General features: G+C 40.3%; 4 protein-coding genes across 6 annotated transcripts; 3 read left to right on the top strand and 1 right to left on the bottom strand.

Moving 5' to 3' along the window:
- The first annotated feature begins 1,830 nt into the window (after positions 1 to 1,830).
- Positions 1,831 to 4,279, top strand: LOC112179484. Its single transcript, XM_024317901.2, has 2 exons — positions 1,831 to 2,209; positions 2,375 to 4,279. Exons 1-2 carry the CDS (start codon positions 1,850 to 1,852, stop codon positions 4,106 to 4,108), a joined length of 2,094 nt encoding a protein of 697 aa, XP_024173669.1. The 5' UTR covers positions 1,831 to 1,849; the 3' UTR covers positions 4,109 to 4,279.
- Positions 4,280 to 11,889: 7,610 nt separating this feature from the next.
- On the top strand, positions 11,890 to 13,781 carry LOC112177281 (pre-mRNA-splicing factor SLU7-A). Its single transcript, XM_024315582.2, has 2 exons — positions 11,890 to 11,900; positions 12,508 to 13,781. The coding sequence occupies exons 1-2, from the start codon at positions 11,897 to 11,899 to the stop codon at positions 13,779 to 13,781; spliced, it is 1,278 nt and encodes a 425-aa protein (XP_024171350.2). The 5' UTR covers positions 11,890 to 11,896.
- A 782-nt stretch (positions 13,782 to 14,563) lies between these two features.
- On the top strand, positions 14,564 to 16,092 carry LOC112177279 (putative F-box protein At1g47790). 3 transcript variants are annotated; one of them, XR_005803248.1, is made up of 2 exons: positions 14,564 to 15,026; positions 15,137 to 16,092. XR_005803248.1 is itself a non-coding variant. In XM_040510752.1 (2 exons), the coding sequence occupies exons 1-2, from the start codon at positions 14,578 to 14,580 to the stop codon at positions 15,745 to 15,747; spliced, it is 1,041 nt and encodes a 346-aa protein (XP_040366686.1). In that variant the 5' UTR covers positions 14,564 to 14,577; the 3' UTR covers positions 15,748 to 16,092. The 3 variants fall into 3 exon arrangements, 2 of the variants coding, with proteins under 2 accessions (XP_040366686.1, XP_040366687.1); XM_040510752.1 differs by having other exon boundaries at positions 15,156 to 16,092; XM_040510753.1 differs by having other exon boundaries at positions 14,564 to 15,363; positions 15,616 to 16,092.
- A 167-nt stretch (positions 16,093 to 16,259) lies between these two features.
- On the bottom strand, positions 16,260 to 19,562 carry LOC112176836 (phosphatidylinositol 4-kinase gamma 7). Its single transcript, XM_024314924.2, has 2 exons — positions 19,302 to 19,562; positions 16,260 to 18,606 (listed from the first exon to the last, which is right to left on the bottom strand). The coding sequence occupies exon 2, from the start codon at positions 18,355 to 18,357 to the stop codon at positions 16,480 to 16,482; it is 1,878 nt and encodes a 625-aa protein (XP_024170692.1). The 5' UTR covers positions 18,358 to 18,606; positions 19,302 to 19,562; the 3' UTR covers positions 16,260 to 16,479.
- Between the last annotated feature and the right edge of the window lie 1,169 nt (positions 19,563 to 20,731).

Here is a 20,731-nt window from a genome sequence, read left to right as displayed (position 1 = left end):
GTCTAGTGTGTTGTCGTACTTGATTTGGGTGGCCTTAGCAGGTCCAGTTAGGCTTGGAACCGTCTGGGCCTAGTGCTAGGGTTTCCCATTCTTTTGGGCTTTTGATTGGTATATGGGAGAACTGGGCTGTTTGGATGAAATTTTTTTACTTTTAATTATTTTTCTGTAAGAATTTATTCTCCTATGGGGAATGAATTCGTAGGTTCTCTCTGAGATTTGTCGCCAAAAATACTTGGAATGTCTTGGCCTTTTGATTTTCTAGGACATTTTAGGGTAGATTTTGGCTGAGCTTCATGATCTTTAAAAATGTTGAATTACTTAGATAGTGACTCTTTTGACAGTCCTACAGGGATGGATCAGTATGTGTAATTTTGCTGATCAATGCAATGAGTTGACAATTCTCTAAAAAAAAAAAAAAAAAACTAGGATACATATTATATCCTCATTTTTTTCAATAATACACAAATTGCCGCTAATAGTCAAACTCATCTATGTTGAAATAGAGCGTCAAATGAGATTCACCTTATTTTGGGATGAACAAAAATTAGCTTATTTTGTGTATTGAGTAAAATTGGGCTTTCCTAATCAAATTTTTAGCTTGAGATTGTTATTGTGGTTTGGTTGTATCCTGTTTACCATAGGAATTGCAGCTTTGGAAATAACTCTATTTATTTTTTTGGGGTAAACTTTGGAAATAACTATGTAAACATAATTTTTTTTGTTTTTTGAGGTTTGGACGACAGTAGTAACCACACACACCCTCATATAGTGGCGGACGCAGAAATTTTTGTGAATGGGGAAAAAAAAAAGGTTGAACAAACAAATATAAAATACTACAATGAATGAAACATAATTTTTCAATCTTTTGATATTGATCGATAATGGTTTCAATGAATACATATTCCAACTTTCTAACAGATAAAATCAAACTCTTATAAATTAGAAATATAAAATTAAGGAGAGAAAGACCTGCAGACATTTTTTTTTTGGGATAAGTGAGTTAAGGGAAAAATTACCCCTTAACTCGAAATTTTATTAAAAATAAACGAAAAAAGAACAATAGAGAAAGAGGCACGTGGCCAAAATTTTTCTCACAAATAAAATACAATGTAGAGAACTAAAAATTCTGTTAAAAATAACTCGAATAAAGGCTAATTCACAGCTCAAAATAAGCTTCAAGCAACTTGAATTATTAGAAGAGGCATCTGCTCTACTCCCCCAACAATAGAAGATATAAAATCAGCCTTGTGCCTCCAGATGTTTCATAGTCCCACAATAACGTCCCACAAAGAAAACTCAAATGCATGAGTTTTTTACTTTTTTTATTGTAGTCCTACAGCTGCAGACTTTTGACCCACCAAGGGAATGTTTGCATACAAAGCCGAACGCTTGCATACATTTACACATGTAGGTTTCCTTAGTTTAATTATTGTGACTTATGAGGCAGCAGATTACTCAATAGTCATGGGACAGCAGCAGCATATTCCTCTTCCTCTGGGGGCAAAAACCGATGAACATAACATATATATAAAGCTGCTGAGCAAATGAAAATAATCCACTGGGGGCAATAGCCCCCACTCGTCCCTATGTGCGTCCGCCCCCGCCCTCATGCAGTATATCCCAGCGTAGCCGGACTAATCACTGCACCACAGACGCACGAATTTTGGTGTTTAATCAACCTAGATCCCTCAAATCTGCTGGTCTGTAAACATAAAAGATTTGAAAACGCAACAATAGTTTATTCAGATAACGCAAGACCCAATTCATAGGGCCATAAAATTTTGGGCCCAGCTCATTGGTTATATATCAAATCTCAATTTGGATTTTGGCGCAGGAAGAGAGAGAGAGAATGACTGAGCTCCCAATGGCGCGTGAAACAGACGACTCGGCCCCTCCCCCAAACAAACGCCTGAAAACCCTAAATCCCCAAATCGAATCCCAATCGGATCCAAATCAACCCGAAACCCCACCGGAAACCGATGATTCACCGCCCGAACGCTGCGCTATTTGCTTCTTGGACGACGGCAAAGCCGCCCGAGGCAAAATCGACTGCTGCGACCACTACTTCTGCTTCTTGTGCATCAAAGAATGGGCCAAGACCGAGTCACGGTGCCCAATGTGCCGGCGGCGGTTCAACACCATCCGTCGACCGCCGAAAGTCGGCGTCTTTGTCCATGAGCGCGTCGTTAAGGTCCCGGTTCGAGATCAGGTCAGTATCAATTTTGGTATGAATAAATTATGTTTCTGATTTGGGTTTTTTGATTGCTATATTGGGTTTGTGCTTTTTTGTAATTATGTTTACTGTAATGGTTTTTTTTTGTGTTTGCTGAATTGGGTTTATGGTTAGCTTAGAGTGTTCAATTTTAATCTGCAGGGGAATAAAAGTGGGCATGTTGATGCTTATGAAGAAGTTGCGTGTAATGTGTGTAGCTCTATGGCAGATGATCATTTTATGTTGCTCTGTGATCTTTGTGACGGAGCGGCTCATACTTACTGTGTTGGGCTTGGTTATACTGTGCCTGAAGGTGATTGGTTTTGCAATGACTGCATTGCTTCTAGGCCTGAGCTTGCTAATGTGAATGGTGGCAATGATGAATGTGGTATGATCCCAACAGAAGCTGTGCCTGTGCCTTGTGTCTCGGTATGTGATATTGTAAGAGAATCAAATAGCTCAGCTGTTGAAAGACCTATAAGAATCACTCCAAATCCAAATCAGTGTTCGGTTGCTCCTCAAGTTGCTAGGCCAGCAAAAGCGCCACCAAGGGTGGCCGGTATATCAGCTGAATCGGCAGCAAGAACATTGGATAGGTGTCGAAATGTGCAGACTCGCATACACACACTTCGTGAGAATTGGAATGGCTTCCGGAGTGGCGCATTGAGCTTCCCTGCCAGTTCATCGAAATTGAAAGCTAGCTGCAGCAGTAGTCAAGAACATAAAAATGGTGTAATGTCTCATGAAAGATCGGGCCAAACAGAATCTTCATCTTCTCCAACTCGTCAGCAACTAGAAAATCGAGATGGTTGTGACCCCCATGATATTGAAAAGGCATGGAAAATGCTGGAAAAGGCAAAGTCAAAACAGTGTGTACATAAAAAGAACAGCAGTGGGGTTCAGTTGTTGCAGTTCTCGAAACTTCCTTCTTGCAGAACAAGTGCTTCTAAGGAACCAAATCCATGTCCTGATATATCAGGTCAACCACAATCCTCGTCTTTCACAGGTTGTCAGCAGCAGCAAAATCAAGTTGGTTGTGGTTCGCATGATATTGACAAGGCATGGGAAATGATTTATAGGGCAAAGTTGAAACAACATGTTCACGAAAACACCAGCAGTGCCCTAAAGCTTCCTTCTAGGAAAGCAAATGCTTCAGAAGAAGCAAGTAATGTGAATTCAAGTTTCGATACAGTGAAAAGCCAGCAACTTGGAGCTCTGAATCAGGGAAGACCAGGAATGGAGAAGGTCTACAAAGGTAAGGAAAGGCAGTCTAGGGTCACAACTCAGGAGGCTGTAGAGTCAATCCTGGGCATTTCATGTAGTAATTCTTCACCAGGATTATTTATACCTCCATTTCCTAGGAACATAAATAGGTCAGCTTCATTACAGAAAAATCAAGCTGCACTAGGTATGATTACCGAACAAAACGGTTCTGCTTCTTCAATGATGGAAGGAACTTCTAATTCTTATTGTGGCAAACCCGAGCTCAGTACATCTTCTTCCGGAAACTTAGAAGAGGTCTGTGTGGAAAGCAGAGCAAGAAAAGTTGACGATGAAACCAAAAGTGAGATCCAGTCTCTTGTCAAGATGAACTTGAAGCTTCTAAGCAAAGACCAGCGCTTAGGAGTTGATGCATTTAAACAAATTGCAAGGGCTGCCACACATACCGTCTTGGCCGCATGTGGTTTAGAACATCATCACAAGTCCGCCGTGTATTCCTTCCCAAGCTTAGTATGCTGCCACACCGAGCAGCTTCAGCTGCCACATAAATCAAATTTGATGCGTAAGGCCTGCCGAGATTGCTTTTATGGGTTTGTGAAAGATGTTGTCAGTTCGATTCTGCAAAATCATGATGGGTTCCGACTGCGGCATTCAGGTCACAAACAGAAATTATAGCCTAGTTTAATTTTGTTTATTTCTTAGGAGCACAATGTAACTGACTTGACCATTTTTTCGGTTCATAAACTTCTCAAGCATGAAGAAGATAGGACTGGTTTCCTACTTGTATATGTGCCGTTTCCTTGTGTAGCACACTACTCATAAAATAGAATAATCAATTAAAATCAAGAGGATAAGAATCCCTTGCCTACTAGAATTCGTGTGTTCCCTTCGCACTGCAATTTGGAGTACTAGATATTGTTGACTTGTTCAGGTTGGAATATATACTGAAACTTATACAAAAGACATGCCCTGGTTATATATTCTTCTCTTCAATTTAAGTGCCTCCCCAATCTGTGAAATCGAAATTCCGACTCTGTTTTCCAAGAGAATGGGAATCGGATTAAGCAAACTAGTAAAAAGGAGAGATTCTTTTACCAGCAAACAAGTAATAGTACCATCTTCTGTGGCCGAGAATCGATCTCGTAAGAGAAATCCTCTCAAAATTACCTGTCAAATCTCTAGTTAGGTTTAGATGCGTATCAAAAGAGTGGTTTGCTCTCCTAAACCAAGAGTATATTCTGAAGATCAACCGAAATTACCTTCCCAATCTTTGTTACTCTACGGTCAGAATGTTGAAAGTGGACATCTTCATCATCAGTTCTCATTGCTTGGCAGAAAATTCGACACACTTTCGAGACTAGAGCTACCTGCATTTGTCCTGGATGAGTCGTTTGAGAAGATATATATTGTGGGACCTGGTAATGGTTTAGTGTGCCTTCATCTTCTTGGAGATGGAATTCAAACGGAGTTAATCGTCGTATGGAACCCAGTAACAAAGCAACATAAGAAACTTCCCAAGCCGTTGTCTTTTGAAGAGGAGAATAAGATGTTCGAACCACTTGTAGGTTTTGGATTCATTCGGGACCATGGCATCAATAGTACCGATTACAAAGTGGCGAGGATTTCACGAAGCAAAGGTCAAGGAAGACTTGGTTATGTAACCCAAGTCTTCACCCGAAATGCAAACTCATGGAGAGTAGTTAAAGACCGTAACGCATCAGGTTATCTGTTTTATCAACCGTCTTCCATTACTTTGAATGAAATGTTGTATTCCTTGGCATGGAATAGGATGGGATGGATCGTTTTCTCATTCAATCTGCATGATGAGGTATTTCATAACATACAGTTACCGCAGTCTAATATATGTGTTGGCAGACACTCGATCTGTATGGAATAATTTGGTTGCCTATTCGACATGGACCTATCATATTCCCCAGTATGATGTTTGGGTGATGACAGCAGAATCTAGAGATAATACACAAATGCCAGCGAACTGGAATTGGACTAAACAAGTTACAATTAAACCTTTAATTATGGATGGTATTATGGACATCCCTGTGGAGTTTGGAATGATCAATTTATTTTTAACAAAAAGCAGTACTAGAATCCAAATACCTGTGTACGTATGACCTTGCAAATAGAGAGAGAGAATGCTTTTCGGACCAGAAACTGTTTACTATTGCCGTCAAGTGGTAAATTACGTGGAGAGCCTAGTTCCAGTCTAAGCAAATACTAGATTAGTATAGTAGTGTGAACTAGTACAAAAGATAATGGGAGGGGATCCTCTCCCAGACCTCTTAATCTGCCAAACCTACCTAAACTTTCAACAACGTAATGACACGTGTAAAATCAATATATAATGGTCTAGAATAATGCCACGTAGTGAATCAATACATACATGCAGGACAACATCCTACATCCTCTCCACCGATGAAGGTATTTTCTCTCTCTTCTAATCTTCAACCTCCGTGTCTTTCTTCTGAACCAAATCTGTGCCTTTCTTCATTTTACTTCAACTCCAGTTCCACTTCGGTTCAAATTTTTTTCTCTAGTCTTTATTAATTTCTTTACTCATCCTTATGAGTTTTGCCGTTTTGGTGGTTGATAAATTTCTTTCTGGGATTGGTTGAGATTCAATTGATGGGACGGAATTGGTTGGCACAGAATTGGGGATTTGGGGTTGACTGCTGATCATCAATTGAATTGCTGTTATTCAAACCATGGCCAAAACCCAAACTGATCATCAATGCCACAGAACATGTTGCTCAAACTTTTTTCTTTGACCATGTGGTCAATCCTCTTAGAGCATTGGACTTGATGATAGGTTTTGATGAAAGAGTTGCAGAAGGCCTTATCGTAGTAGTAGTAGATGAAGGAAAGAGGGATCTACTTATAATTATTGGGTTTGATGAGAGGATAGAGGGCTGCCGGCTGTGAGAGGATAGCAGCCTGGACATCATTGATAGGCTATTTCTATACACCTAAATAGATGCACAAAAATGTCTATAATTTAACCCTACAGGAATCTCAAAAATAGTATAGGTAAGTAGGGATCGTTCCCGCAAGAGATTGTGGTCTAATCACTAATCTAAAGACTCAAAACAAAAGAAATCCTAAACTGTTCAGTTAGGAAGATTTGACTGGCAGACGACTCTAAACTACTCTAAATGTCACGAAAATTTACAGACAGACTCTAGACACGACAAACTAACGACTGACAAAGTTTGATAATTTTTTAAGGTGGTTTGTTTGACGAACTCATTAAATAAAAACGAAACACTAAATTACTCCGAAAATAAAAAGACTTGATTCAGGGTTTTGAAAATCAAAGATAAAATAAGTTAGAGGAATTGCATCCACCACCAATCAATCAAGTAAACTAATCATGTTCAACCTAAATCTATGGATGAAGATACTCAAGTTAATCCAACACCTGAATTAACCTATTGTTTTTCCTTACTTGTATGCTAGGTGAGAGACGCTCTACACCTAACATATTTCCTAAAATGCAACCTAGGTTGACGCAACTCTAGATTTAACACATAGAAATCATTAAGATTAAGAAAAACTAGACATCACAAGACATCATGAGTACGACGCGTCTCAATTAATCTAGGAACCTAATCACTCGTCTTATAGACGATTTACTACTCTAGAACTCTCAACGGAGCCCTCGAAGCAAGGCACATGCAATGATCATTCATAGCAATAGAATCCTAAACATGCAATCTAAGTTGCGCACCAAAGAAAATATGCAAATGAGTCATCAATGTGAAGATAGAAATTAGGTTCTCATCCAATAGATAAACAAAACTAATTGAAAGTCATAATAAATTTACAATCATGATTTGGGGCTCCAACAACCCCTAACTAAAGAGTTAGTTCAATATATAAGAAAACAATACAAAGAAGGGGAGGAAGAGAGAAGACAAGAGAGGAGCTGCCGCAGATTGATCTCCTTTTATATGCTTAGAGGTTGCCTTCGTCTTTCTTGTTGTCTAGGAAATCCAAAACCTAAAAGAATTAGGGTTCACGTGCTTAGGTGGAGTTTTCATGTTGGCTCTTGAACTTGATGACTTATTACAACCATTCATATCGTGCCGTTTGTCCATCATAAGTCGGAATATGAAGCACAAAATCGTCTTTGGGCTTCGAAACATAAATTCCCGTCCAACCTCAGATTCACTCGCAGCCTGACCTTCTTGTACTAAATTGGCCATAACTTCTTCTAGAAAAATGATATTGACAAGCCGTAAAAAGATCTGGAAACTAGACATTCGAAGCTTTCCATCAATAGAAAGATCATCCTCTGAATCATTCTGAGATGGTCTCAGTGATCTGTCGAACTTGACTGATCTGCACAGGCAGATTTGCTGATTTTGCCTTTCAATCCCTCTTTTACTTCTTTTCTCCTTCTTTGCTCAAAATACCTATAAAACAAGTAAACAACATAAATAACGAGAAAATACACTAAACTAACAAAGAAAGTATAGAGATTAACGTTATTAATATCGCATAATTATGCTCATATCAATCATCATCATGAGTTCTCATTGCTTGGCAGAAAAGTCGACACACTTTCGAGACTAGAGTTAACGGCATCTGTCCTCGATGATTCGGTTGAGAAGATATATATTGTGGGATCTAGTAATGGTAGTCTGCCTTCATGAGTCAATCATCGCATGGAACCCAGTAACAGAGCAATACAGGAAACTTCCTAAGCCATTGTCTTTTGAGTGGGATAAGCTGACCGAACCACTTGTAGGTTTTGGGTTCATTAAGGACCATGGCATGAATAGTACCGATTACAAAGTGGTGAGGATTTCAAGAAGCAAAGGTGATATAAGACTTGCTTTACTTGGTTATGTAACCCAAGTCTTCACCCAAAGTGCAAAATCATGGAGAGTAGTTAAAGAGTGTAACCCATCACGTTATATGTTTTATAAACCGTCTTCCACTACTTTGAATGGAGTGTTGTATTCCTTGCCTCCTTGGCATGGACTAGGACGGGGGTCAATATGGGATACAGCGTTTTCTCATTCAATCTGCATGATGAGATATTTCATAACATACAGTTACCGCAATCTAGTACTATCAGTGTTGGCAAACTCTTTGTATGGAACAATTTGGTTGCCTAGCTATTCGACATGGGCTGATCATACAGCGTTTTCTCATTCAATCTGCATGATGAGATATTTCATAACGTACAGTTACCGTAGCCTAGTACTACCAGCTCACGCGCCACGGCATCATGCGACAAATACTCTGGGCACCCCATTGTTCTGGCATGGCCCAACCTCTTCACTCTCTCTTTCTTTCTCTCTCTTTCTTCCCTTATCACCAAAAAAAAGAGAAAAAAAATCAAGAAGATAGGGTTTCGATTCCCTCTGCACTCAGTCTACATTTTCTTTTGCACTCTCTCTCACCCAAAGAAACACCTCTAGCTTCACCCCAAGTACCGCAAATTCATGGAGATCGAGTAGTTAAAGACTGTAATCCACGTAAATTGGCTCCTTATTCACCTTAAATTCATAAGTACAAGACAACAATGTACATCAAGGCCAGCCTTTTAAAAATTTTACAACATTCTTCTGCTTAAAGTTAAAACACAGCGCATGGGATCAATACATATTGTTACAAAACATACCTATCTTCCAAGTACTTATTTTGAATTTTTTTTTTCATACGCGTCTATTCGTCCGGGCTGCTAACCCTTGCGCCATTTGTTCCACAAATCAGCAATAATCGTCAACATATAGGGAAAGGCTATGGCAACCGCGGTAGAAATGATCTCCGGGAGGACATACTGCGGCAACCGAAGCACCGTAGGCTGCCGCCATACAACCCAGAGCACCCCATATCTTCGGAGAATATGGAAAGTTCCACACAAGGTAGTTTATTACAAGTGTAGCCGATGAAAAAGCTGTCGAGTTCAACAAGAAGAACACTCGGTATGTAGTAACGCTTTGAGTACCTAAAATCAACTTACCCGAATACTGTTTATGAGAAACGTTATCTTCTTGCCAAACCCAGGTGGGTTCATGCCGGCTGCAAAGGTTGCGGCTGTAATTAGGGCAGCCACCACCAACATGGTATTTCTTACGTCACTTTCCGAGTCTCGTCCTCGCTTATACGTCAGATCGTATCTTGACCTAGAAGGTTGATTACCCGATGGCTGTGAGTTAGAAGCAGCCATTTCAACAGCAATATCGGCCATTCTTAAATATAATAGTAATCAATAATTAATCGGATAAATTTTTCTCCCATTTCTCAAGTTTAAATACAGCTCAAAGGTAGAATGGATGATTCATGCATCGATTTTCTAAAGAAGCTTCATCATCTCGATTAAGTATTTCACGCGACTTCCCCATGGGACCAAGACTACGTGAAAGGTCTCATTGTTTTTCTTGAGAGAAGAAAAGTCTTATGTTTACTGAGCTTATGAATTAGGGAAAAATTCACCAACGTTGTTTGGACACTTATGAGACTTTCAGAATTATACCTGAACTTACAAAGTTATCAATGTGATACATTCACTCATTTTTTCGTATCAACGTCGTACTTACGACCAATTTCCGTCACGGAGCCGTTAAATTTTGCACGTGCGATGCACGTGAGTCACTTAATGAAGACAAAAAGACCGATTTACCCGCAAAAGTTTTTTTTTTTTCCTGTTCTTTTCTTTCTTTCTTTATTTCTTTCTTTATTCTTCTTCTTTTTTGGTTTCTTCTTCCCCTGATTTGAATCATCAAGATTCAAATCATCTTGCTTGTCTGATTCCCACTGTCGATCACCGATCAAACACCGCCGCTGCTTCTCAATCCACCTTCATGCATTGCACATGTTTCTGGTTCCCCTCACTTCAAATCCTACAGCAAATTGAAATTGTGCACTGAGGCTTCGCCGTTCACTCCAAGTTCATCCCCGCCGCCGCCGCCGATTTAGCCACCACCACTCTCGTTCTCTCCTCCGACCCCCTTTTATACACCATTGATCAGAAACTCAGACCCCGCCAGCCCTCCACTCTCAAATCACAGCTCCAATCCCACCCCGCCATCCTCTCCGTCGTTCCTGGCATGCAACACCACCTGCACACCATCCTCACCTACAACTTCATCGGTCTAGCCGACAACTTCGACCTCTATCCCAACTTTGATCAGAGGCAATTGTAGGCAGACAAAGATTAACAACTTCGGCCTCCACACCATCCTCACCTGCAGAAAATTCGAGCTGTTCTGATTCACCAACTTTGCCACTCTACTGCTAGCCACCATTGCGCCTCGCCTATTAGTAGACAAAGAACTCGGAGCCTCCACCATCGAGAAATGGACGCTCGCGTTTTGCTTGTCCTGTGCAGCGAATATCGGCATTGTCGGAGAAGATGTTGTCTGAATAGAAATTGAGTTCCGGTTCCACAGCGGCAGCTCGTCGAGCTTGTCGATTGTGGCCTTGGATTTCTTGATGAGCTAATCGACGGCCTTGCTGAGCCAGTCGTATCCTAGCCAGTCTTGCACGTCGTAGAATTGAATGGCGGTGTGGGCGGCGAGGCAGACGCGGCGGTCTGTGGGGCTTTTGGTTGTACAGACCTTGCTGTGGCGGTCCTTCCGTCCGGTGGCCCTTAGAATGTGGCCTTAAGCCTCCACGATTTCGCTGGCAGTGGAGGAAGAAGCAGTCCTTATCCCTAAACCCAATCGAGAAGCAGCGGAGGACGATGTTGTTGCGCGGTGGTGGAGGTTGTTGTGGCTCTCCCCCATTTTTCTTCCTGCATATTCGATGGTGGGTTCTCGAAAAGCGGTGGTGTTGGCAGGGAGAGAAGGAGAGAATAAAGAAACTGAAAAAGAAGAAGAAGAAGAATAAAGAAAGAAAGAAAAGAAAAGAAAAAAAAACTTTTGAGAGTAAATCGGTCTTTTTGTCTCCATTAAGTGGCACGTGCAAAATTTAACGGCTCCGTGACGGAAATTGGTCGTAGGTATGACGTTGATACGAAAAAATAAGTCCAGGTATCACATTGATAACTTTGTAAGTTTAAGTATCATTCTGAAAGTCCCCTAAGTATCCATCCAGACACCGTTGATGATTATAATCATAACTTTTCTCTTTGAAAATAAAGCTTTACATCAGAAACCTCGTCTCTGTTATAGACCAATGAGGTGATTAAGGTCAATTCAAAGAAATTTTTTACCATTAAAACACGGACAATACCCAGTTCTTTACAGGCCCACTTTGCATGTCTGGTGTTTCCTTTTTCTTTTTGGTCTGGAATTTAAGGTTTGTTTGGACCCAGATCTAAAACAAACTGTAAAAGCCCAATAAACAGTCGGTTTCAAATTATAGTCTGTCGTTTTTGGTGACGCAACATATCCTTGATCATAATTCACGACTCGACAGAGCTAGGGTTCTTTCTCTTAATCAATTTTCTCATTAGGGCTTGCTTGTTGGAGTTTTTGCACGGACGACCAAAATATGGGTAACGAGAATTAAATAGATGTGTGATTATATGGTTTCTGTTGGCTGGACTTTTCTTATGAATTAGTCTCTCTGTTTTTTTTTAAGTTAAACTTTGCATTGGAGTATTTGACTGATTTGTTTCAGTATTTGGTTGCAATGGCTGTGTATCTGGTTGATTATGATTTGTGATGTAGCAGGAAAGAACTAGTATTGTTAAACTTCAGTTGGAAAGAACTTGTATTGTTTCAAAAAAAAAAAAATACCAGCAAGTAATACTCTGTGATCGTTTTTAGATTGCAGTCTAGAGTAACACTTCTTTTCTTTTGACAAGTGATTTCTCATATGAATAATGAGATTAACAAGACAATTCTTAATTTAATTTTCATATCTAGCTTGATTAGTTTTCCCGTCTCTGGTTTTGATTATGTTTCCTAATCCTAGTTAGGTTATGTTTTCTAGTTCTAGGTGATTTTTATCTTCCTAGTTTGGTATATTTATTGTGTTCCTTATAATGATGGAATGGAGAACAATAAAACTGAAGACGAGTTAATTGGTTGTGATTATTTCTGGTCTCATACAATTTGCTATGGTGTCGACAAATCGGCATATAATTGACAAATCGTTAGTGGCTCCATTTAAATCCAGGCAAGAGCATCGCAAGAACATTGAATTGGAAGAAGCGCGTAAGGCTGGGCTTGTCCCTGCTGAAGTCGATAAGAATGGAAAGGAGATCAATCCTCATATACCCAAATATGTGGCTGATACACCTTGGTATATCAAAACCGAGGAGGGACCTAGTCTAGAGCATCAAAGAAAGCCCGAATCAAATGTGAATGGCAAGAAGAAATCACAGTATGACAGAGGTGCGAAGCTATTCCAGGCCCTTACATATAGGAAGGGTGCATGTACGAACTGTGGATCCATGAAACATGATGCCAAGTCATGTACCGAAAGAACGAGGAAAGTTGGAGCAAAATGGACTGGCAAGTACATTGCTCCCGATGAGATGATAGAGACTCTTGCACTTCTCAGCTATGATGAAAAGCGGGACCGGTGGAATGGATATAATCCATCAAGCTATGCCCATGTTATTAAGAGATATGAATTACATCAGGAAGCTCGAAACAAATACTTGAAGGAAGAACGAATCCAGAAATTAGAAGATGAGACTGATGATATCAGGGTAGATGAAGCCAAGGCTGATGAGAGCAAGCAAACAGACTTCGCAAAGGTCGAGAAGCGTGTGCGCACAACGGGTGGTGGAAGCACTGGAACTGTCAGAAACTTGCGTATTCGTGAGGACACAGCAAAATATCTTCGGAATCTTGATGTCAACTCTGCGCATTATGATCCGAAAAGCCGGTCCATGCGTGAAAACCCTAATCCAGATGCAGATCCGAACGAGCAGTTTTACGTGGGAGATAATGTATGGAGAAACACTGGTCAAGCTCTGGAGTTCGGGCAGATGAACATTCATGCTTTGGAAGCATTTGAGAGGGGACAAGATGTTCACATGCAAGCAGCTCCATCCCAAGCTGAGTTTCTTTATAAAAATTATAAGGCGATTAAGGAGAGATTGACTTCACAGACGAATTGCACCATTCTAGAAAAGTATGGCAATGCAGCTAGTGGAGAAGAACTTCCTAAGGAGCTTCTACTGGGACAGAGCGAAAGAGATGTTGAATACGATCGATCTGGGAGGATCATCAAGGGCAAGGAAGAAGCGGTTCCGAGGAGCAAATATGCAGAAGATGTCAGTATCAACAATCATACTTGTGTGTGGGGTTCGTGGTGGAAAGGTCACCAATGGGGCTACAAGTGTTGTAAGCAGTTTATGCGAAACAGTTATTGCACAGGTGCTGCTGGAGTTGAGGCTGCAATACATCTCTTGGAGCCTTAATGTCAAATACTACATGATCAGCTTCTTTTGAAGTGTTACATCTCTTCCCTATTGATCCATATTGATTCTCCGAATGTGGAATATTCTCTGGGTTATGTGGTTCTTTTTTCTTTTTTTTTTTGAAAATTCTCTGGATTATCTGTTGATTTGAATAAATTACAAGTAATTTGACATTGTGCACGATTAGTACTCCTCTTTATAACGTCTCACATGCATGTTTCGGATTATCATCGGTGCCCTTATGGCGCCTCCAAATATGCCATCCATGTCAAGCTCCTATAATATCCCTTGCTTATGGGAGGAATGAATTGCTTTTGCTTTCTTGTTCTTTTTTATAACAGATTCGGTTTCGAGATATCCAATTTATTAATCGGAAGCTACTGATGCAATACTTCTGACTAGTGAACTATTCATCACATTCATAGGGAAAAATATATAATGGCTAAAAGATGTTTGAACAGCTCTGCTTCTAATATACGGCATCTGCCTAGCTAGCTATCTTTGTGACATTGATGGACTTGGCCGTCCAAGAACAGTACACTAAATTTGTTAAAGTAAAATCTACTACCCTATAGATCCTAGGACAGGTTTAGGTGTTTGATCGAGTAATTTGTGTTTTTCTTTCCACAAGAATTTGGATTACTTAATACAGTTAAGATTTTCCTTTACTTGTGCTGCAAGTAGGAATAGGGATTGAATCTTTATATAAAGTAGGAATAGGGATTGAATCTTTATATAAAGGACCTGTTTACCTAGAGACACCCAATAGACTAAAACTGGATTGGACTTCTTTTCCATGGGAATGGAGGCAGGCGAAGTAGTAAAGGTATCCTCTTCTTTGGCCGACAATCAAGACCTTGTAATAGAAATCCTCTCACAGTTACCTATCAAATCTTTAGTTAGGTTTATGTGTGTGTCGCAAGAGTGGTCTGCTCTCATAAAAAGCTCTCGTTTCATTGCAATTCACCAAAAATGCCTTCAACGATTGAATCCTCCGAATCTCTGTTTACTCTACGGTCACAGTTCCGGAAGTAGATTTGCTAAATATCCCAAGCACCATGGGATTTCATTGCTTGGCAAAGACACACATTTGGAGGGATTAGATCTGCCTGAACGTGTCCAGCAAGACTCTTATGATAGGTTGATACTTATTGCGGGATCTAGCAATGGTCTAGTCTGCCTTTATCCTCTTAACACTCCAAAGGAGATAATCGTCGTGTGGAACCCAGCAACAAGACAGCATAGGTATCTTCCTAAACCATTGTCTTTTAAGGGTAGGAAGGAGACTTCTGATGCTCCACTGTTAGGTTTCGGATTCATTAACGACAATGGTAAGTATAATACTGATTTCAAAGTCGTGAGGATTTCCCACAGCAAGGATCGTGATGCTGATGGAAGGTTTACATACCTAACCCAAGTCTTCACCCGAAGTGAGAAGTCATGGAGAGAAGTTAAAAACTGTATTCCACCAGGCGATTATAACTTTGAACCAGGCTCTTCAATTTCTTCGAATGGTGTGGTGTATTGCTTGGCAAGGACTAAGGGTGTTCCTTTTGTTTTCTCCTTCAATCTGCATGATGAGGTAATCCATAACATGCCAATGCCGCCTCGTTACAGTCTTTTTTATGGCCAACGTCTCTTTACGTGGGAAAATTCAGTTGCATTTTTAACCCATGTTGAACGTAAGTATGATCTTTGGGTAATGGAGAAAGAATCCGGTACACAAATGCCTACTTGGAATTGGACTGCGCAATTTACAATCAAAAATCTGCCACAATTTATGGATTTAATCTTTGTATTCTGGGATGGTTTATTTCTGTTTGTCAAAAGGCAGGTCAGAGCTGGACAAGATCTGGTTACGTATGATCGAGCTACAACCGGAGCGATGAAGGCTTTCAAACTTGCAACAGGGAACTCATGCCTTCAAGTGGTAGATTACGTTCAGAGCTTGGTTTCAGTATTCTAAGTGCGAGTAGATGAAGTAGTGGAATATGTACCGGGTGCAACCGATGTATCTTTGATCTTCAATTGAAATGAACGTTTTTGATGGACCTTTCATCAACTCATTATTCGGCCAATAATGTTTTTATTTCTACGTTTTTGGGTCGTATAATTGCTATCTTAGAATGTTGTTGACCGACTCCTCATTGAAATTTTCATTCGTGGTGCTGCTTTCATATGAAAGAACAGAGCATGCAGATGATGAGTACGGTGCACAAAACTAAACTATTTACAGGCAAAGACTAAAGATGAATGGCTCCTTCTAACTCCATTTGGAGTTTTGAATGATAAAAACATAGAGGGCCCTGGTCTAGACAATATGTATGTATAAACATCCATGTAACGGACCTTCCAGTTAGCCAGATTGATGAGCAGCATGATGTCACTAATGGCAATCAATTCAAGTAAATAACTCAAAAGCAAAAAAAATCACAATAGAAACATAACCGTATATTTACTTTTCCCCATTTCTATGGCTTTTTTTTTTTTGTACTTTTTCTGATTTTTCTACAAGTTCTTGCTGAGATCAAAACAACTAGAATAGTTCACAAGGTGAAGATAAGAGGGTAACTAAACATAAGACAGCTAATCTGACTTCAAAACTATCTATATGTTCTATATCATAAATTGCTTCTTTGGACTATGACACTGTTCCTCAATGCTGCTGAACTTTATAGACTGTATCTCATACCTGCAGTCAAAAGGTGCATGATGTTCCAAGCCTCCTTCTCTGCCCAATGGTGGTAGACCTTCGTTTGCCAAGGGCAGGGTAAAGAAGTTCCCTAAACTTTTCAAGGAACAGAACCCATTCCTCCTCACACATATCAGCAAGTTTCACAAAGCCTGTTGAGGTGGGTAACTGGTCATTTGCACTTCTTCTGATTCCAGGTAAGGTACCCTTCCGCTGTAGCTGGCTTGTCTCGTCCACATTTAACTTTTTCAGAGACATGGACAACTTCGAAACAGTTTCAGTTTTATACCAATTTGGCTGGGTAATGATTCCCTCAGCTCTGATTGCCCTTGTATCCAAGTCAACAATATCCTCTTCCAAACTCTCATCTAGCTTAGGAAGTAAGTAGTGACCATTAGCACCATCAGGTCCAAAGGGGTATGAAAACTGCTTGAAGAGGAAACATGGGATCTGAGGAGAAGGATCAAGCCCTGCTTTATCGCACTCTATATCAGACAGACACTGATTGTTGTCTTCTTCAGCCACAAAGTTTGACATGTTCGAATCTGTTATGATCCTCCTGGTCTCAAGGCATACAACCTCAAGTTCACTTGGCTTCTCCTCTTTGCTTCCAAACTCCCTGCTCATCATTTCACCTATTTCAGCAAGGCAAAGTCCAAAAGCAGCTGCTTCCTGGAGGAATATTGTGGAGAGGACCAGAACTCGAAGACATGCCTCACGAATCATGGGTAGTTCCATCTTGAGCATCTCAGAATCACGGATTGGATCAAGATTCTTTATATACTCAAGCTCGTCCTCTGAGAAAGGAATTGAAGCTTGAGGCCAATGAATCCATTCAAAATAGGGATCTTCCAAGTGCTCAGGCAAGCAAAGGCCATGATCTATGGGAATGAGCTCCACCTGACCAAACTCCCCATCGGGCATTTTAACCAGAATGTTTCCTGCATGCCTGTCAGTATTAAAGATCCTAATATCTAAAATGCCTATTCTGTGAACACCAGCTACAGGAAAACTTGAGGTTCCATAGTCACCAGCATCAAAGTCATGACGGATGAACTGCTGCAGAGATGCAATTTTACTAACCTTTTTCTTCTGCTGAATCTTGTCTCCATTGACACCATAATTAACATTGAAGATTGAATGTGTCACCTTAACAAGAACAGTTGGAGGCACATTAGCATAGTGATTGGCATCCAAAAGGTAGGCAGCAACTTCTCGAAACCCTGTTTCCCCAACTCTCACTGAATGCTTCAGGCCTGGCAGCCCAAGAGATGTGCCTACAAAGCCTTTGGGGTTGTTGGGTGCATATGGCTCCTCATCTGTTGGTTTCACAATGGCAACACTCTCACCCCTGATGTTCCTGAAGTAGTAAGCACCACCAAGCCCACTATGAACAGGTATTGGTTCAACGCCCTTCTTGATAGCCACCACTATGTCCTTAATCAGTTCATCAATACTAGCGAAGTACTTTGAACACCCTAGAATCTCAATAGGACCACTCCGATCCCAATGTTGAAGATTTCTCCCAGTAGGTGAGAGACAAGGAGTTGAGGAACTTCTATGCATGACATTCCTTGCAAGTAGTAGCGGGGAATGATTGCGGATGGCACTTAGATCGTTATTCAATATTCGATCCCCGAATGTCAAAGAGCTGTGGTCAGTAGGTACATTGAGGGCAAGCTGCAACCTCCTTTTAACTGTGTTGGCATTGTCACCCCTTTCCAAGTCCATTCCCAAAACACAGCCAGTCTCAGTCTGCACAAAGACACGCCTCCTCCGAGCAAGAATTCCTCTTGTGCTCTCACGGCACTCACTGTTGAGCAGACCGCTGACAAGTCCCACAGCCATCTGCGTCTTAACAGGACTCTCCAACTTAGTAGGCATAACTAAGGATGAAGATGTTACTTTCAAGCAGGGGATCAAGGTGACAACAGGGTGCAGATCCTTCCGCTCTCTCAGCAGGTGCCAACGGCTGGCACCAGTTGTATGAGAGAGACAAAAGGCTGCGAGTCAATCAACCATAAACTAAGCTAACACTACTCTAATTTCTTATAAACCATTCCTAACGTAAACAAGGCAGTAGTCACGTCTCTACATCAGGAAATCTTCTGTTTGACGCTACTAGATCAAACCCTGCCAAGAATAGGTGAATAAATCTCAGTATATACATAAGAAGAAGTCAAGAAACTACTTCTAAAAGAAGACGAAACAGAAAATGCTGCCTATTAAGGATTTTTCATCACAGATAACCCCTGCTATCATACACAATCCTTGACAACATTAACACAAAACCACAGAATTACCTGTCAGCAATCACATGGTTAATAGTTTCGCCAAAATGCCATCTCAGTACTAGTTTTACAAACACAGTATTTTCCCTCCTAAAAGACTTGGTTTACATCTACGTCCGGTAAGCAAAGGAGGTTCAACTACAAGCTCATTTCTCTATATGTTCAATCGATTCGCGAAAAATGGAAGTAATTAAAGGCAACCAGAAGAAAACGCACAAATCAATCAATATCATAATCTTATTCTTAATGATCATCGACTAAGATTTCAGAAATCCATGATCACCTCTTTGAAAAATGGACATAAAAACCAGTAAAACACTCTCCAAATTGACCGCAATTAATATACAGAACAAGCCGATCGATTTTTCCTATAGTACTCGTCTCTTTGCTAAAAGACGAGCGCAATATTCATCCAAATTGAGCCGAAAACGACCAAGACCTAAAACGAAGAAAAGAGTATGATCCAAAAACAGAGATTCAGGCTCTAAATTTATGATTATTGCAGTAAATTAAAGGTATCAAGACTCGAAAACTCACCGGACGTTAAATCTTGGAGGGCAAGGTCATCGCGAGAGAGAGAGAGAAGAATCGAGAAAAGAGTCGGAGGATCGGAGGCGATGACGGAGAAGAATCAACGGCTACGATGAAGCGAGCCGCCGCCGATCAGGCTCTTCCAGTTTCCGGCGGGACCTTCAATCTTCTTCTTTCTTCTTCTCCAAAGTTCCAAACTCTTCTCTCTCACTCTCTCTTCTGGAATTTGTCTTTTCTTGTTAGAGATTTACATGACCCAACCATGGTTAGTTGGTTCCCTTTATATTTGTGAATTTACGATACACACCTGGGCTTGACCGCCCTTTGAAAATGATCAGGACCCTCCCTTTTCTGCGCTTTCAGTTTCAAATTTTGTAAAGATGAAGAAGGAGGGCCGTCGGATGGAGGCAAGGACGTGATCACTAGCGTTTAATTGGTGATGCGGAAAATTTGTACGGAGAGTCGCGCGATGGGCGACAGTGTCATTGTCAGCATATGTAGCAGGAGACACTAGACAGGAATTACAGATATTATTGGGCCTGGGTTGAATTTCAATTTTCTATTTTCTATTTTTGCAGCTCCACGTGGCCCAACAAAAGTTGAATTTCTAACAACAAAATTTGCATCCGTAACTATTCGGTGGAGTGACATAAATTTGGTAAAATTACCAAAATCTACAAAACCATCTCTATTTGTTCCATGCGCAGAGCTTAAGGTGCCTATTTCCCATCCGATAGGCCGGAAGGCCCAAGCGGACAATTAGAGCCAATGTGGGTATTCTTTTTTATTTTTATATTAGATGAGAATTGATGAAAATATCCTAACTAGCTAATATATAAAATGAAGATTGACATACCAAAGAGTGAGTCAACGCAAGATAGAGAGATAGAGGCCAAGATCCATATCTAAATCCAAATAAAGAGAGGATTGAAATCTAGAAAAATCAAGACCAACGAACTTAAAATTCATCAGTCAAACATGGAGTTTGGTTTGAAATTTCAATTGGCGGATCATATGTGGTTTTATATTTCAATTTCTCAGTTTCATTTGTATCAAATTCTCCATGTATTGTACTGCATGTAAATACTTTTTGAATTTTTGTTCTTCTATTATTCAAATTTATCTTTGGAATTTTGAAGATCTTAATTCCCTTCATCGATTAGACCTTAATAGCTATTACTACTATAACTGATAAGGAAGTGAATGTATTTAAAATCCTTTAAATCATATTCAGAGGTATAAGCAGCAGTGGCTACATGCTTTTGATTTTATTCTTTCGTTTGCTTTCACACTTTCACTAGAGTTGATTTATATAATCTGTAAATAAGATGATACCAAGAAAGTGTTTCTTGCTCTCTGTTAATAAATATAGATGTTATAGATATTTTAGCAAATTTACTCTTGTTTGTCTGATGGTTTGAACATGATTTGCCGAG

Source organism: Rosa chinensis, chromosome 7, assembly GCF_002994745.2.
Source record: "Rosa chinensis cultivar Old Blush chromosome 7, RchiOBHm-V2, whole genome shotgun sequence".
In the NCBI taxonomy this organism is placed as follows: Eukaryota; Viridiplantae; Streptophyta; class Magnoliopsida; order Rosales; family Rosaceae; genus Rosa; species Rosa chinensis.
This window is presented reverse-complemented; position numbering and strand designations above follow the sequence as displayed.

What these genes read in the sequence shown, in the direction of transcription:
- LOC112179484 (XM_024317901.2), top strand. Translation starts at nt 1,850, where the DNA reads ATGACTGAGCTCCCAATGGCGCGTGAAACAGACGACTCGGCCCCTCCC. An exon ending in AGGTCCCGGTTCGAGATCAG is followed by an intron (nt 2,210 to 2,374) that starts GTCAGTATCAAT and finishes TTTAATCTGCAG; the next exon opens with GGGAATAAAAGTGGGCATGT.
- LOC112177279 (XM_040510752.1), top strand. Translation starts at nt 14,578, where the DNA reads ATGGGAATGGAGGCAGGCGAAGTAGTAAAGGTATCCTCTTCTTTGGCC. An exon ending in CCAGCAACAAGACAGCATAG is followed by an intron (nt 15,027 to 15,155) that starts GTATCTTCCTAA and finishes GATTTCCCACAG; the next exon opens with CAAGGATCGTGATGCTGATG.
- LOC112176836 (XM_024314924.2), bottom strand. Translation starts at nt 18,357, where the DNA reads ATGCCTACTAAGTTGGAGAGTCCTGTTAAGACGCAGATGGCTGTGGGA.